General features: G+C 40.3%; 3 protein-coding genes across 4 annotated transcripts; 1 reads left to right on the top strand and 2 right to left on the bottom strand.

Moving 5' to 3' along the window:
- Window positions 1-150: 150 nt before the first annotated feature.
- snip1 (Smad nuclear interacting protein) lies at window positions 151-4,991 on the bottom strand. Its single transcript, XM_020590226.1, has 5 exons — window positions 4,666-4,991; window positions 3,118-3,247; window positions 2,155-2,696; window positions 1,685-1,974; window positions 151-1,157 (listed from the first exon to the last, which is right to left on the bottom strand). The coding sequence occupies exons 1-4, from the start codon at window positions 4,824-4,826 to the stop codon at window positions 1,722-1,724; spliced, it is 1,086 nt and encodes a 361-aa protein (XP_020445882.1). The 5' UTR covers window positions 4,827-4,991; the 3' UTR covers window positions 151-1,157; window positions 1,685-1,721.
- Window positions 4,992-5,050: 59 nt separating this feature from the next.
- On the top strand, window positions 5,051-7,705 carry dnali1 (dynein, axonemal, light intermediate chain 1). Of its 2 annotated transcripts, none has more exons than XM_020590227.1 (6): window positions 5,051-5,272; window positions 6,185-6,321; window positions 6,400-6,569; window positions 6,774-6,952; window positions 7,227-7,391; window positions 7,501-7,705. In XM_020590227.1, exons 1-6 carry the CDS (start codon window positions 5,192-5,194, stop codon window positions 7,531-7,533), a joined length of 765 nt encoding a protein of 254 aa, XP_020445883.1. In that variant the 5' UTR covers window positions 5,051-5,191; the 3' UTR covers window positions 7,534-7,705. The 2 variants fall into 2 exon arrangements, with proteins under 2 accessions (XP_020445883.1, XP_020445884.1); XM_020590228.1 differs by having other exon boundaries at window positions 5,054-5,272; window positions 6,251-6,321.
- A 62-nt stretch (window positions 7,706-7,767) lies between these two features.
- On the bottom strand, window positions 7,768-17,518 carry gnl2 (G protein nucleolar 2). The gene is given in 17 exon segments (XM_020590248.1): window positions 7,768-8,022; window positions 8,024-8,107; window positions 8,286-8,362; window positions 8,849-8,931; window positions 9,277-9,749; window positions 9,878-9,985; window positions 11,059-11,217; window positions 11,590-11,694; window positions 12,458-12,586; window positions 13,404-13,517; window positions 13,625-13,783; window positions 13,901-13,967; window positions 14,071-14,255; window positions 15,179-15,318; window positions 16,316-16,410; window positions 16,521-16,605; window positions 17,265-17,518. Coding segments are annotated over 17 exon segments (2,184 nt in total). The 5' UTR covers window positions 17,329-17,518; the 3' UTR covers window positions 7,768-7,965.
- Window positions 17,519-17,771: the final 253 nt, after the last annotated feature.

Below are 17,771 nucleotides of genomic sequence, written 5' to 3'. Positions count from 1 at the left end.
ACAGGCTCTCGCATGACCCCTGCTGCTGAATATATAAATAAAAATAATAATTCTGGGATGGGGTACATTTCTGAAAATAAAAATGATGTGGTGGCCTCTTAAAAACAAACGCGGTCGCTTTTTGTGTCCCAGCTGTATTTATTGTGTCTTTTTGCACAGAAATAAATGCCTCGTCAATAAATAAACACTATCAAAGAAAAAGTAGATCCGTCTGAAAATAAGAATAATAAATGCACCCCTATCAAACAAATGATACCTATAATGCTTATTAGTATTCACTTCTGATATCTATGGTATAGTGTATGTAACAGCATATAAAGTACAAATAAAAAATACACAGATCTTATGAGGTGTTTACAGTAAGTCGCTTTAGACAACAGAAATTTTGCTCTTTATTTACAGTACAAAAAAAGAAATTTGCTATGGATGCTGTTTGCCTGTGCACAGGTGAAAAAGCGTTTATATATGCAGTATGCATTGGTGCAAGGAAACAACAGCATTAGCTATTTTCTCTGCACTACAAAGCAAAAAAAAAAAAAAAAAAAACCAAAAAACATTTGTGAATCTAAAATTCACATTCTACATTAACATGCACACTGACATACTGGATACAGCCTGGACTTAGACACAAGATTAGTCTTCAGCTATACTTTGTACTCAGTGCTGTGATCCAAAAATATATAATTAACTGTTGCATTAAGCAGGATATCATTACCTGGCACTGGGCACTTTTTTATGACGAGTACTGTCAGATGAAAGATCAGTAATGCATCACACAGACATTACACAAACCTGAGAATAGGAAGTCTTCTCTGAGACAGCTGTGGCAGGTCTAAGCAATAGTTCAATAATTTCAGAATATACAAACCAGCCTTGTTTAAATATTAAAGTCATTCGTTTACCAGCTCAATTCATTGTTCCATGTCTTGACCGCTGATGATTATGTTTTTATACCTAACAGAATGTAGGCAGTACAGTTTATAGGAACAATTTACTCAGAGGCTGTCGTCATCCTCTTCCTGTTTGGCGTTCTCCTCATCTGTGTCTGACAAGTACTCACCGCAATGAAGCCAGACTTGAGAACATCTTTGTTTTTTTTTTGAGCTGGTAATAGTGCTGGGGCTTGATCCGCTGGTTGTCCAGATAGGTGCCGTTTCCTAAAACCAGGTCATCCAAACACAATGCACCATACTGGTCAAAAAAAATACTACTGTATATATTGCAGATTTTGTCTGAATTAATATGCAAACATCTTTGTAGTAGCAAATATTCACTCTGCACACAAGAATAACCTCAAATTCAAACGATGTTTGAGACACAAAACAAATCAATTGCTGAACTGTGCATTTATTCATTTTTACACAGTTGCTAATTGGCACACTATGGTATCAACAGTTTTTAATGCACAACAAGCCACTGACATGAGCATCAGACACCAAAAGCTAGTGTAAAACCGGTGTCCACGTACATGGGTTTATGCCAGTAAGAACTTGTATCTGCTAATGGCACATTAAATGTAATAGTGATATAATTATGTACCATAATACTGCAACAGCAACTGCACATGAAAAAGGTGCCAATAACCACAAATGTAATGTGCCTTTAAAAATGTTTACTGCTCTTCATTTTTTGGGCAACACATGTCAGCAAAAACTGGTATAACAATATGATGATGTGATTTTACCTGAATCAACGTAGGCAATATAGAGTATGGGAACGATTTACTCATCGAGGCCCTCGTCCTCTTCTTCCTGTTTGGCATCCACCTCGCTTGTGTCTGAGAACTCATGCAGGAGGACGTACTCGCGGCTACTGAAGCCAAACTTGAGAACATCTTTTTCTTTGAGCTCGTAATAGCGCTGGGGCTCAATCCACTGGTTGTTCAGGTAGGTGCCGTTGCCCGAACCCAGGTCAATGATGTAAGGCCTTACCCTGCGGCCAGTGGTGCCATCTGCGCGTGTAAACTCTGCCAGTCTAGGGAAATCAATATAGAAAGTAAGACATTTTATTTATAAGAGAACAAAATCATCCAAGCACAAAGCATCATACTGGTCCAAATATATGACAGGTTGAACAGATTTTGTCTGAATTATATAGATTAAAGTTAGCAATAAACTACAGCAAAACACCTAAGCCAGTTGTTGTTACTCTTACCTATACTGCAATACTGCATGTTGCTTGGAGCATGATGGGTGGTCAATGGGGATGTCAGCAATTCTTCTCTGCCGCCCCAATAAATAAGCACTCTGTCTGTGAATATACATGACTGGAAGGGGTTCGTCATTTTTGAAGGGGTACAGTCGCCATCTTCGCTTAGGAATGCGAGCCTCGGGTGGCTCGTTGTACTTGATCACCACCCCTCGGAATGTGTTGGTATCTTCTGTGAGTGCCCCTGACAGTTCAAAGTTGGGCCTCTCCTTCTCAACAGGAGGATCATTTGTGCCATTTCTCTCTCCTTCAGACTCTCCAAAATCATGCTCTTGGTTTTCTTTACGTTGCTGTCGGTTCTCTCTGCGCCGCTCATTGTGCTGCTGTCGCTCAGCTTGCTGGGAAGCACGTGCATCTCGTTCTCTGTGTCTGTCTCCACCACGGTCTCTCTGCCGTGGTCTGTCTGATTCCCACCTGCTCTGCCTCTCCTCTGGCTGGTCGTTTCTTCTCCTCCGCTCATCACCACTGACTCGAGGCTCATCCCGCTCCTGCGCAAAACTATTCAGTTGTTGAACTGTGCATTTATTCATTTTTACACAGTTTCTAATTGGCACACTATGGTACCAACAGTTTTTAATGCACAACAAGCCACTGACCTGAGCGCCAGATACCAAAAGCCAGTAAAACCAGTGTTCATGTGGGTTTATGCCAGTAAGAAATTGCATCTGCTAATGGCACTTCAAGTGGCACAGTGATATAATTAAGTGCCATAATACACCAGCACCAGCAACTGAACACGTTAAAAAAAAAAAAGATAACTACTGGTCCCCACTTTTTGGGCAATGCATGTCAGCAAAAACTGGTATAACAATATTCTGCTTAAAGGAAGTACACTATTGCCATTTTTGAATTGCTGTTTATTCTTACCAAGCTGTACAGCATCTTATTAATGAGTTAAAGCATATTTACCCTCTTAATTTTGACATCAGCACCACGATGGGGACTGCGACTTCGCCGGTTTCTTGGAGATCTGCTTCCTCGTCTGGCGGGAGACGACACTCTTCTACCTGGTGAGCGGTCCCTCATCCTGGCAGGTGACCTACATGAAGAACACAGGAGACCCTTAGGACTACACTTTTATTAAAAAAGCAAAACAAAACAAATAGTTTCCATTAAAATGCAACTGCTTTGAGCCACTCCCCAGGGACCTATGCACAGGTCCTCATTGTGGACTTCAGACTGGTGTTCAACACCATCATCCAGTACATTATCCATTCCAAACTGACCCAGCTCACTGTGCCTGCCCCCACCTGTCAGTGGATCACCAGCTTTCTGATAGACAGGGTTCAGCATGTGAGGCTGGGAAAAAAATTACATCCACGACCTGGGCTATCAGCACAGTCGCCACCCAGGGATGTGCGCTCTCCCTGCTGCTGTTTTCCCTCTATACAAAACGACTGCACCTCAGAGGGCCCTTCTGTTAAACTACAAAATTTCCACAGGTGACTCATTGGTCTCATTTAATACGGTGATGAGTCGGCACACAGATGGGAGGTTGAGCAGCTGGCCCTGTGGTGTGGTCGCAACAACCTGCAGCTGAACACACTCAAAACAGTGGAGATGACAGTGGACTTCGGGAAGAGCCCCCCCACCTTACCTCCCCTCACCATACTTGGTAGCACTGTATCAGCAGTAAAGTCCTACGAGTTCCTGGGCTCCACTAACTCCCAGGACCTGAAGTGGTCGTTCAACATCAAGACCATCCTCAAGAAGGCACAACAGAGGATGTACTTCCTGCACCAGCTCAGGAAGTTCGACCTGCCCCTGGAGCTGCTGATAAAGTTCTACAGAGGAATCATCAAGTCTGTTTTCTGCACCTCCATCACTGTCTGGTTTGGCTCAGCAACCAAAACAGGACAAGAACAGACTCCAGCAAACACTCAGGACTGCAGAAAAGGTCATTGGTGCCAGTCTGCCCTCCATGGAGGACCTGTACACCTCACGGGTCAAAAGGAAGGTGGAGAGGATCACTGCAGACCCCTCACATGATGAACACAAACTGAACTCCTCCCCTCTGGACGGTGTTACAGGTCACTGTGCACCAAGACAACCAGACAGGGGGACAGTTTCCTCCCCCAGACCATCACTCTGATGCACACTTAACCTATGACTGTATAACAGAATGATAACCCTCAGTGCAATACCTTGAAAATGTACCTTTGTATATATCTATCTTTAAAAATGCATCTATGTGTATTTATATTTCTATATAAGTACTTCATTTTATATTGCTAATGCACATCTCTTTTTTGTTCTCTCAGTTCACTTGTATACTCGTTGCCTTACGGAAGAATATTGTACATACATATTGAGAGCCACTGTACCGAAGGTAAATTCCTCGTGTATCCAACACACCTGCCCAATAAAAGTGATTCTGGGTTATGACGAACGCACATGTTGTGTCTGTGAAAATTAATAACACACCGAGGCTATATAGGAACATAATACCGTATATACCTGCTTGTCCTTCTCCTCTGTGGACTGGAGTTACCGCTGGATCTCGACCTCGACCGGCGTGATCTCTGTGGCCTAACAGGGCTCTGTTTCTCCTGGTTCGTCTTAACTTTGGACTCTCGTTCCGGAGAGTCCTTTCTCCTGTGGCGCTTTTCTTTGGACATTGCAAAATAATTATATCAATTCAACCGTTAATGTGACTGGATACACATTATCGAGAACACAAAGGAGTATAAAAGCGAACGAAAACTTAAAATCGGAGCGATTACAAACTTCGACTGTTTTGTTCGCAAACTCACTTCCGTTTCCGGTAGTACGCCGGGAATCTATTTCGGCATGCTCACTGTCCACCTCGTTGGTTCCACTCGGTTAAACAGAACACCAGGGTTAAACTAAAATGAATCGCCAGGCTGCTGTTGCCGTGACAACGACAACACTAAGCACGAACTTTTCGTTAGCAACAGCGAAGGTATCCGTTTAACTGAAGCCGGTTTTAGTACATACCTTTATTATTTTCATAGCAAACGCAATGTTTCCACCAGCCGAGTCTCTCCTGAAATATGACAGTCCAGTTTTGATCAGCAATAGCACAGACGGAAAATCGCCAAGGGTGAGGCCACCAAATAACTTTGATGTCAACGGAGGTCAGATAATGTGATATAGCAGGTAGGAGATTAAAGTGTTGCCAGGCAGGAGGGAGAAAACTAGAAATTATTACAAGAGAGGACAGGATGTAGTATATACAAACTGTAGAATAACCTAGGTAGACGTGCCGAGGTGTGCCAGCAATGCAAAGAACAGATTGGCACTTGTGTTTTGTAGTTTTTAATTTCTGTACGGTGATCTCAGTGTTGTCTGTTTTATATATATACTGCCGTCTGGGCCAGGGGACCACTGAAAAAGAGGTCTGAAACCTCAGTGGGGTTTTCTCTGGTAAAATACAGGTTAAATAAAATATTGTTACAACTGTAACGCTAGCTGCTTTTCCCCCAGCTGCTCCTTCCCTATGTGTGTATGTCCTTTAAATACAGCTATATTGCCTAACTACTGCGAAGTTTAAGGCACTTGGGAAGAAGCTTATAAGAAATGTTACAGAGTGAGAATCCCACTAATAGTTCTAAGTTAATAAAAAATATAAAAAGTGCATTAAAAGAGAAAATCTGTTCTCCACCTTGACCTTAAACATTTTTTTTAAAGGTAGGCCTTAGAAGATGGGTTGTTCCAAGCATTTTGGAGAACTTGCCACTGTTCTTCTTTGATTCCTGATGAGTTCTTGATGGACAAGAATCTAAACATCTAAAACATTTGCACATTACTGTATATTAAAATTTTAAGCCTGTAGCAGCATGTCATTGCCTTTCAGCCTGTTAAATGTGTGCTCTTATGAGTTATGCAGCAGAACCATAAGGCAAAGCAAAAATATATATAAAAAGGTATCAGCCACTTTAAAACCATTTACACAGTATAGGTAACATTAAATAAAGGCAATACAATGTGTAATATAAAATACCTTTGACTAAAGGGGCGCCCTTTGAGAGTGAACCCTCAGCAGCCAACTAATTCTAACCCTGTTCCACCACCTCCTAAGTCAAGATCAGCATCACCTGACGCCACCAGGCAGAAAAATGAGGCGATCCTGAACACCATCCTTCCACCCAGGTAGTTTCCCCCATCTACAGTATATTACTGTTCAACAGGTGTAATTCACGTCATTTATCTCAGCTTCTGCTATTTCAGGAAATGGATGCAGGAGAACCAACTGTGGATGCAGAAAGTGTCCACTACACCTACTTCAAGAACAGATATTATGCATCTAGAGAACCTCCTGAACACAAAGCTGCATCAAAGGCAGGCCATGGAAACAGGAATCTGCCCAATCCGAAGAGAGCTTTATTCCCAGTGCTTTGGTAAGGAGAAGGATAAGATGCTGCTGATTACGGAGGTCACTGTAGTTATAACGATAATAAAAACTGCCTAATACACAGAAGTTACACAACTAAAGGGCATATTTAATAGTTTTGTGTCCATGTGGATATATCTTTATTTTTACTAGGCACATTTCTACACAAATAAACAACTGCCTGGTCCTCCTAATTTTCAATTTCTTTAAGATGAGCTAATCAGACAGGTGACCATCAACTGTGCTGAGAGGGGTCTGATGCTGTTGCGGGTTAGAGATGAGATTCAAATGACTATTGCTGCCTACCAGGCACTGTATGACAGCAGCGTGGCTTTTGGCATGAGGAAAGCACTGCAGATTGAGCAGAGCAAGGCTGACCTGGAGAAGAGAGTAAGGACATTGCATTATTTGTTATCTGTTATGACCCACAACAGCCAGTGAACCACAGGAGCCAGAAATCTCAATTTTTGCCCCATATTTGGCAATAATTTGCCATTCATTTAAAGCGATGGGAATACAGTTAGACTTTTTCATTTAGATGTCCAGCAGAGAGCACCATTTCACTTTAGGAGTCACTGTGAAACAATGACGGTGGCAGTACACATTACATAATTAATCCTATGTCTGAAACTAGCTTACAAATGTTTCTTACCACATTCTGTAGAACTCTGATCTCGAAAATGAGACAGTAGACCTGAAGAAGCAACTCAACGAACAAAAAGCTAAATGTGAAGCAATTGAAGAGAGAGAAAATGAACAGCGACATCTGCAAGAAAAGCTGCTGCAAGAGGAGATTCAGTACCTGAAGAGAGCCAACCAGCAACTCAAGGTGGTTTCATAAATACATACAAAACAAATATGTCTACAGATGATGCATTTAATGTTACATTAGCTGTCTTTTTGACCCCAGATGTATACCACCTTCTTTTTCTTTTCAGACCCAAATGGAAGGGCTCATTGTGCCAAAGTAATAACTTCAACAAGAGAAAACTGAGCTGCCATTTCCCAGTACAAACGGTTATTTTGTCCTTTGTCTTGTTTCTCAATTATATCAGTGTAATCAGCAAATATTTTATTTTTCTTGAGTGGCCTGACATGACAAAGTACAGCCTAAGCAACCACTGTACATTTTTCCTGAATGTCAAGAAAAAATCTATAATTGTTTTTACATTCAAATCTTAAAATAAGAAATGGTTGGGAAAAAAAAAAAAGAGTTGAAAAAGGTGAGCTAGTCATTTTCCCAAGGGACAGTACAGGTCAAGACAAGGCATAAAGTGGTCATTGGATTACTACCACTTAACACTTAGCATTCCAGCTTTTATCAAAGTCTACATTTTCAATAAAAACAAGGCCTAACTGGCTAATTTAAAGATTTATTACATGTTGTGTGTTATAATTCTAGCCTAGTGCTTCGTTCTTTTGGCCTTGTGGCCCTCTGTGATAGATGCTGGGACCTTTGTTTCTATTCTTATTTTTCACATTGTGCGTTTCATAATAGCGTACGCCGACTTTCTTCGTCTTCTTAGTGCGATCTACTGCTCTTCTCTGTAGAGACAGGCAAAGAGGAACAGAGGGGAAGAATACAACTGATGAAAAGGTCTGCAAATAAACACCAGAGCTTACATAGTCATTCCTGTTACATCAAGTTAAGAGAAACTGACATTCATCTAATGCATCTTGTCAGACAGACTGTTTGATGTCGGAAAGAACAAACACTGCAAACCTGTTTGGAGGTCAGTCTGTGTGGCTGGCTGGACCTGTCGACCTCCTCAGCTTTCCTCTTCTTGCATTGGGCTGCAGCTGAATTCAAACCAAGATGAACAAAATCCAATGTCAGTGCCTGACAAGGTTTTCAATGTCAACCTGACACCAAATATGCATATTTATATTCTACTACTATTACTACTAATACATTTAAAGGTGCCTTTCAAAAAACCCACGGTCACAGTAGAGAACAGGGTAATCATAAAACAGAATTAAGGTGAGCAAAACAGATAGAATAAGAAAATAAGTAAACAAAAAATACAACACAGTGGTGTATTAACAAATTGCATAATACAGCAATAGAAATACCTACAGATATCACAATAACTCCATACAAATGTGAAATTATGTATTTTTACATCAAATATGGAAAAATTAACTTTCGTATTACTAAGACAGCATAACAGTGTGCTTTTAATTCTCTTTTAAGGACTGGTGGAAGATTTTATGGACCATAACCAAAGCCAATACATCTTCCAAATCTTTCAGTGCCATAACATGACAAACATGCTGATCAACTACCATTCTTTTGTGCTTGCTTGGCTGCTGCCGCTTGTTTAGTCTTGATGTCTGTGAACACTCTGTCAGACAGTGCCTTAGGTATCCTGTTTAAAGACAAGAGAAAGAATTAAATCATTACCAAATGGTTTAAAATGTTTACTCCTATTGGGATCTGCTAAAATAAACAGTAATTACATTAAGTTCAGAGTAATACAACTATTTGACTTTGTTCTTCAGTGTGTGGGTTGAAGTTTAACAAGAGGAGATGTACATTTAAGAACACAATGACATGCAACACTTATGGAAACAGGCCACTGATCAGACCGTCAAACTGATGACTGCTAGTCCTCGGGCATGAACCACCTACAATGCATGGCAACGGCATGTTGCTTTACTAGATAAAAGACAAAAAAAATATATGAATGAGGTTTGGGTGATGGCCAACTGACCGGATTGCAGAGAAGCGTTTGGATTTGGCCCGATCCAGAAAATGCTTGTACTTTGCAATCTTCTCATCCAGTTCACGGATTACCTCCCGTGAATTCTTGTTGCTGTTTGCTTTGCCCGTTTGAGCCGTTACGGGCTCACAGACCTCAGTTTCTTCATTAGCTGGCTCAATGTTGTTCCCATCGTACTCTGCATCTTCCTTCTCCTCGCTGCCTTCCTCATCAGAGCTGGAGAAATCAGATATGTCCAGGTCAGGCATCTCCACAGGAACCAGGTCTTCCTCGCTGAACTCAGGTGCCACGTTGATCTTGCCAAAGTTCTGTCGCACATTAGCCAGAATCTTCTGGACCTGCTCCTTTTGTCTCTGCTCCCGCTGCTGCTGTTCCTCTGAGCTGGTCTCTGGATTATCTAGGTTTTCCTCCTGCACATGCTCAACCATCTCTGAGGGTCCTTCAATTGGCAATAGTTCCTTGTCCTAGAAAAATAACAGTAGCAAAACAAAGGCTGACAAACATGGCACAAGCAGGTGTAGAAAAAAGTAATTTAATGGGAAAAACAAAACAAAACAAAAAAACACTGGCGGAAAATTCCATAAACTCATACCTCTGGAACCCCCTCAGGTCCAGGGGGTTTCACAAAGAATGGGATACGTCCTCTCTGCCAATCGTTCAACACCATTTTGGAGACTGTGGTGAGATCTGGCTCACCCCCCTGTGCAATACCAGGAACACACTGCTCATGCTTAAGATTTAAAACTACTAGTTTGCATACATCGATCAGTCACAACATTAAAGGAATAGTTCAGGATTTTTTAAGTTGGTGTTAAAACAATACTGATGTAGTCTTGTGTATGTGAGAATATGTTTGAGTCAATGTCACACTGACGGTGAATGTTTCCACCCAGAACGTGATTACGCTGCAAAAAAATGACAAACTAGACTATGTTTGTTCTGTCCAAAGTTTGTTTGAGGTTCAAATGCAGCTTCAGCTAACCTAATTTGAGTCAGCATCTTTTAAATTTAGTCTATTTAAAACAAATTTCCCTGGACAGTATCTTGTTGCTCTGCAGCAGAGAAGATATTTTCAGGTAGCAGCGTCTAAGTTCTGTGTAGCCTCTTGCGCAGCAAGATGCAATGTACTGTATGTTCTCACACCTGTCTATCATCGCAGCATCACATTTTTCAGCGGTTTGTGCCACAGTAGCTTTTGCCATGCACATCAATAAGCCCATGATTCTGTTGCTGGTTCACCAGTTGTCCTTCCTTGGATGACTCTTGGTAGGTACCGGTCCTTACACTTGGGCATTTTTCCTGCTTCCAACACATCAACTTCAAGAACAGACCATTTGCTTGCTGCCTAATATACCCCACCCCTTGACAGGTGACATTATAGCGAGTTAACTTGACCTGCCAGTGGCTTTAATGTTGTGGCTGATCTGTTTAACACAGAGTACAGCATGTAATGTACTGTACATAAGCAGAAAATAGACCAGGTGCATTACTCATGGATTAGCTGTTGTACACTATAAAATGGACAATTAAATTACTCTCATCCATGTTATGAAGCATCTGTAGAATACCTAACAAATGCTTTAACAAAAATTTATTTTACTTATTATACCAATAATGCAGGTTGGATTGGTAGCATATTTTCTCCCCTTTTGAACCTTTATGGGAGATGTTTTTATTAAATAAATAAATAGAACACAAACTTTAGACAGAACAGTCTTAAGTATAGCCTGTTATGGCCCCGCAAGCAAGAACATGAAAGAGGAATGTTTAGACCTTCAGAAGTTTCCCAGTGCGAAATGCCAGCTTCTCAAGGAAGTCTTCAGCTGAGTTCCAAGTAGGGATGTGGTAGGTCTTCTGAATGTACTCTGGTTTGGCCCGCTCTAATACTGCCCCAATGTGCTCATCTGGGTTCTTGATCTTCTCCACTTGAACCTTTGTGAGGAAGGGAAAGAAGGTGCAGTGCAATTTAAGATGTGAACCTGCAGCATTTCAGTTGGGGGAGTGCATGGCCAACAGATTAAACCCGTGGTCCTGAAACAGGATCTAGAAGATCAGAATCTGAGCCACTAAAGGCATTATGAAGCATAATCCACTTTATACTCTTTGCTCATTGTACTCCAGTTAGCTAAGAGCTGTCAAAAGTGACATTTAGTTACCCTGAATAAGTGGTACAGTATTTTTGCAACATCACATCATTAGGATTGTCATTATGAGGAGCACAAATTATTCTGTGCAACAGATGTACATGAGGCAGACACCACAAAACCTTTGTGCATAAAGGAATACATGAAACAAGAGACTTACCACGCCTTTCAAAACAATATCAGATTCACTGTCTTCTGAAGGGTAGACAACACCAGGGCAGTCAATAAGGAAGATGCGTCTCATCAAAGTAATGTACTGCCACACCTAAAATGGAAAAAGCCTCAATTTTATTAGGTCTATGATAAAAGCATTTCACTTTCACATGTGGTATGAAATCTATTTTACATTCTTGGTATTTACAGATATATAATGTTGAGGCAAATATGATGAGTGAGGTAGCAACATACAAAACTAACTCTGGTAAAAGCAATGTACACACTGTACTGGATCTGGGCAAGAACCTTCTTCTCCCTCCTAATGCAACAATGTTCTGTTTTTCAGGATTAGTTCATCAGGTCGAGACATTTTACAACAACTATTGACAGGAAATGCACAACGCAGTGTGAAACAGGTATGAGTCACAGCAGTGCTGCAGGCCATCAGCTTGTTGACTATGACTAAACAGTGTTAAGTGTGCGGTGAGAAGCAAAGACAAGGTGAGAAATAAGGGAGTGCCGGACACAAGCCCATCAGATTCACTGATGTGCAAAAAAAAATTTTTTTCACAACTTTGGCAAGCATGGAAAAGTAAGGGTATTTCACAAGATCCTCTTCCCCTCTATAAAGATTTTTGTGCTATTGCTCTGGTCATTTCTTCATATTCTACAGTCCTGGAATTTGAGCCACGTCAAAGTCAGATGTCCATTATGTTATGATGAACTACACAATCTTTAGATTTCTCAGTAACTGTTTTAAGAAATCACGAAACTGTAATTAGTAGTGGTTTGTTTTACAGCTTTCTAGACAGACTTTCCTTTGCTCATGTTGCTTCATTGCATATCAAGAGTGCAAACGGAGTTTGCGTTACCTTTGTTTCTCCAGCAAGGGGTGCCACATTGCAGACCTTCTTAGACCGCAGCGTGTTGATGACCGAGCTCTTTCCCACATTAGGGTAGCCAATGAAACCCACGCTTATCTGTTTCTTGTCCGTGTGGAGCTGTGGGAAGCGAAAAATAAAGTCAGGCTGTTGTTTCCTAAACAACAGTCTCAGTCAGAGGTAACTTTAGATGGGGCTCTGTTTGCAAAAAAAAAAAAAAAAAAAAACAAAGTGAACTTGACATTGGTCCAGAACGGCAATGTAGTTTATTCAAAACACATAACTGGGATTTTTTTTTTTTTTTTTTATGTAAACAAGACAATCATTAAAACAAAAAAACTTAAAAACAAGATACAAAATGATCTTTAATCTCTTGTCTTTGTCCTGGGCTGTTCTGGAAAAGATTTCTTACTTTATCTTCTGACTTTTTTGGGAATTGTGGTCCAAAAAAACATGTTTACAAGGACATGAACACACACGTTTTTCTGTGTCTGTCATTAAGGCTTCTTAAAATCACAATATTAAATCTAACAAGAACATCCCATTTCAATATCAAACCTTTTGATTTATAGACTTCTCAGATCTTTTAACTTGCATGTTTTTTATAAACGCACTCGATTCCACAGCCACTATGACACATAGTATGTTCAGATAGGTTTAGATCACTGCACATGTAATATTATGTCTGGTTAGAGATGCATGTTATGTAATCAGTACACTCGGTAGTCAAGGCAGTAGGTGGGAGACAAACTGAATATCCAAGACTGTTTAAAAAAAAAAAAAAAAAAAAAAAAAAAAAAGTTGTAAATATACTGGCTCCATATGCTGGACAATAAGCTATGGGCTGTGGTACGTGTGCTTGTTAATTGGACCAGTAAGTGGTTTAGGTTCTTGACAAATCAAAGATTGACATTTTCAATCTCAGGCATGTGCTTACCTTGCCAAACTGCCTGAGCAGCTGGATGAGGGCACCCTTACCAAACGAGTTCGTAAGGCTGGCGTGGAAAGCCAGAGTGGGGTACTCTTCGGACAAAACTGCTACCCAGCGTTTCTGGTTCAAAAATAAGTAGAGAGAAGAAGACAATCGCATGACTTCACACTATGAAAAGACGGTCATAGCCACTTTCACTCAAACATGAACATGTGTAAATATCTTACCGTGACCCAGGTGGGGATGAGGTCGCACTTGTTTAGCACAAAGATCAGATGTTTCCAGGGTTTCTCCTTCTTCAGATATGCCTCTATGTTCTTGGAGCGTGTTCCCATGGGATCACGGGCATCCAGCACTTGGATGATGACATCAGATGAGTCAATCACCTATTGGAATAGAACAGTCAGCAATGCAGAATAAATGCTGAACAAATTATCAATGTGCCAATTCAATGGTAAGAATTATCATAATGCACAGCTCTGAGAGGAGGATGGAAATGATACCTTGTAAAGTTCTCCCCAGATCCGCTTGGACTGACCCTTCTTGAATATTTCCTCACGTGCCTCTTCCCTGTTGCAAAATGAGTTTAAAAAAAAAAAATAAAAATTTTATTCAGCAACTTTACTCCTGATTAGTTGGATGCAGTAATGATACAGAATCTACTGAGTCTTACCGGACACCTGTGTCCTCAGTCATCAGGTCTCGGTCCTTGTCTGCACTGTAGCTCAAAGCTGAGGCCTCAGCCTGCTCTACAAGATCTTTCACATCCCCCACAATGAGACTGGGCCTTTTCCTTTGAGCCTTGGGTCCAAATGTGGTCTCAAAAGCCTCCGTGTCTAGAATATGCACTTTGGAGTTCTACAGTTGTAGAGAAATCAAAAAAAAAAAAAAAGATCAGATCAGACTTGCATTACAGCTTGTGACAAGTAAGTCTGGACAACCTCGGTCTCCTCGTCTACAACATGACTGCAGTACTGGAAAAATGAGACCACATGTTACAGCACAAGTGATGGCTGATGAGACACATAGTACTGTAATGTTGTATTGAGACAGTACTTAAACAACAGGGACTACAGATCTTGTCTGTGTTAGAACTAATTTGTGTGTTATTGTCCTTCCAGGAGTATCAGTGACCTGCTTCACTGACTCGACAAGCTGCTCAAATATACTCACAATTTCAACAGAACGAACACAACAGCAAATGAAGACAGCAAGGCAAATATATAGAGCACATGCTTTTCTGGCAACTTGCCAATAATTAGATATAAAAGGGAAAATATCTTGAAAAATATCCAGTCCCATGCATCACTATTATGAGGGTCGACAGTATACAGAAGAAAAATAAAAAAAACATTGAAACAGGTCCAATGATATGTTGGAAGAGAAAGAGAGAAGAACTGAAGAGAAGAACTGAATGTTATTTGGAATTGTGCTGGCTCTCTCGAGCCAATCACATTGCCAGGGTCACAGTGGGGCAGAGTGAAAGCTGAATGAGGATTAAAGTGAGGCCTCGTGTTCAACTCACCTCATAAAATCCCCTGAAACCATCTACTAAAAAACAGAGGTATGATTCTCATCTGCACTGCTTGATATAAACCAGGTAAAAACATCAGTAGCTTTATATGCTATTATGCTCATAGTAAAATTTATTAATTCACACAAAAAATGTGCATCCTCTCCTCAGTGCCTTCCTAGAGCCTAAAATACAGAGACTTTACAGGAAAGAAATCCATCTTGATTTAAAAGTACAGTAATAAAATGCTTATACCCTTTATACTCACATGGGCTTTGACTCTGTCATGCAACAGGGACATGGGGAGTTTGCTTTGTCTCATCACCACACGATACGAATCCTTTTGTACTGCTCCCATTTCTTCCTGGAACTTCTGGAGAGACGACTGCTTGATCACACGGGTATTTGCTGAAATACAGGCAATGTAGATGCAAAGTGTGACGCAGATAGTTTAGCTGTTGAATTGTCTATTAATTTATAACCCCTTGTTTTATTAGTTTCCCAATATCCCCTCTTGCTCACTGTCGAGTTACTTCTGGGATATGCAGACTTCGCAATTAGAGAACAACATATGACTTCCACAGAAGTCTCTTATGTATCTTCCTTTATGGGCCTTTTTCATAGTAGACATTTTGACTTTTCATTGCTGGAAAAGCACTTTCATCAACAATGGTTGTGCCCGTTCAAGTGTCTCAGACAGCCAGCATTAACAATACCAGGACCACGAAACTGACTCCTGAGTGGAACAGATCATTCATTACTGTTATTAATTACACTTGTAATTTTCCTGCTATAGGATGTTTAAATGTCTACTGTGAAAAAGGTCAATTTAACATGTGCCATCACTGCAAAGAACAATCAAACATCAAGGTGAACGTCACCACTTAACTGGTTAAACTAACCTAAAAATTTTAACCGATTCAAACACCAGTACTTCTGAATGTCCTGTAGGGAGGGATACCATTTTAATAAAACTTCCACTGAACTACCATTCAAATGTGGGAAAATAAATAAATAAATAAATACACAATCTGTAATGACTGGTTTAAAAATGTGCGTGAGCAAACTGGAGGAGTCTATTGCATCATTCTGCCTAGTTTACTACAGTAATAGGCACTCATAGATTTAGCACAGTGCTTTTCAAAACAGATATAGTATTATAGTATTATAGATATAGTATATAGTATTACCAACACGGTGAGGTTTTGGTAAGGGCAGTGTGGAATTTAAACAAACGTTAAAGTCAACATTCAGGAAATATCTTTGTGTTCAGTGTTGCCTTGTGTATTATCAAGCAGAAATAGTACAAGCATAATACATGAAGTAGAGTATCAGCAAATTTAGTTTCCCTTCACACATTGCTATGACACAGGTTACATATACAACAGTAAGGAAGTGCATTTACCAAACCATTTGATGTTTGGTTCGACTCTGGCTACAGTCCCTGGAGCCACTGTGGACTGGTACTGTAAAGGTTTAATGACTTTGCCATGGCTGTTACTGGAAACAAAATATTAGAGTCAGTGTGATCACAGCATTTACACTCACGGCACTTTATATTTCACAAGCAATCTGCCAATCATCAGCTCACAAGAAGTCTTTTTCATTACCATCTCTGCTTTTGTCTGTACATATTCAGACGTTTGATAGTGGCTCGGTCCCTCATGTTGTTCCCGCCAGCACCTTTGATTCGATCTGTAAAGCACATGCACATTTAAATTATTATTATTATAATTATTATTACTAGATACACATAATATTAACCCAGACTAAGACAACACCACTACAATAAATGCTACATTCATGAAGGATATGATGTTCATTCTTTAACTGGAACTATTTAGAGAGGCGTTGATTGATTTTTTATGGTCATTTTCGAGAGTGCAGCATTTGGTGCTGTTGAATTGCAGTATTATATACTGTAAAGTGTTTTTAACATTTTGTCTCTAAACTGATTAGACAAAAACTGAACATTACAGCCTTAACTACTATTTCATTTATTTATTGTGCAGCTGCTTTATTAAACTCGTTTTAGCCAGGTCACCCTAATAAACAGAAAAATAATTCTAGTATGTAAACAATATCAAAGCTACTTCAGGAGAAATCTACGACCAATAGTGGCAGCTGTTTCCATTTTAGGACAAACTTGAATAGTGTTGTGTGACATCTGAAAGGCCTAACGTTAATGCGTAACTAAAGTTTGTCAGACTATGTGATTCATTCTGACACACTGTACATGTAATGCTAGTGACTACTTTAACATAACAAAAAATATCCCAACACGTCTTTTCCAGCGAACAGTATGACGGGTTAGTAACAATTAGCATTAGCTGTAAACAAATTGTACGGCTTACCGGGATTGCTGCTGGACGTCGAGGGGTTTATCGAGCTTTTCCCCTTAAACCGAGGCTTCACCATTTTGATCGCTTGATCGGCACAGCCTTCTACAGACAAAAAATACAAACCACACAAATAAGCCCCAACACTCAAGTTTGTTAGCCAATTTTCCCTTCAGCTCGAAACTACATCATACACGTGTTGTACAGCGACGGCGGAAGCACGTCATCGAGGGAGCGACACCGACAACAACCAATCAGAGAGCTCGTTTGAATGCGACTTATGGACCCATGGGGCGCAGCTGTACAGACGATGTAGTAACGGGCACTTCATAAACGACATAATGTTTGACAGTCTCCTTTCATTCTACCCAGCCTAGTAAGCTATGGAATACTGAGTATATCACAATAATGTTGTTTCTAATGCAACTGAAAATAGACATTTGCCATTGTAATAACTCAAGGGAAGAAATAATTTCTTTTAAACATCATGTTCAAAATCCCGAAGAAACTAATAGCCTGCTG

This window comes from Monopterus albus, unplaced genomic scaffold (assembly GCF_001952655.1).
Source record: "Monopterus albus unplaced genomic scaffold, M_albus_1.0 scaffold11.1, whole genome shotgun sequence".
In the NCBI taxonomy this organism is placed as follows: domain Eukaryota; kingdom Metazoa; phylum Chordata; class Actinopteri; order Synbranchiformes; family Synbranchidae; genus Monopterus; species Monopterus albus.
The sequence above is the reverse complement of the archived record's forward strand: the minus strand, read 5'-3'. Positions and strand labels throughout refer to the sequence as shown.

Excerpts from the sequence above, each read along its gene's own strand:
- snip1 (XM_020590226.1), bottom strand. The coding sequence starts at position 4,826 with ATGTCCAAAGAAAAGCGCCACAGGAGAAAGGACTCTCCGGAACGAGAG. Across the intron at positions 2,697-3,117 it reads CTGATGTCAAAATTAAGAGG|GAGCGGGATGAGCCTCGAGT; the intron begins GTAAATATGCTT and ends AGTTTTGCGCAG. Across the intron at positions 1,975-2,154 it reads CATGCAGTATTGCAGTATAG|ACTGGCAGAGTTTACACGCG; the intron begins GTAAGAGTAACA and ends TGATTTCCCTAG.
- dnali1 (XM_020590227.1), top strand. The coding sequence starts at position 5,192 with ATGTTTCCACCAGCCGAGTCTCTCCTGAAATATGACAGTCCAGTTTTG. Across the intron at positions 6,322-6,399 it reads AACACCATCCTTCCACCCAG|GAAATGGATGCAGGAGAACC; the intron begins GTAGTTTCCCCC and ends CTGCTATTTCAG. Across the intron at positions 6,953-7,226 it reads AGGCTGACCTGGAGAAGAGA|AACTCTGATCTCGAAAATGA; the intron begins GTAAGGACATTG and ends CACATTCTGTAG.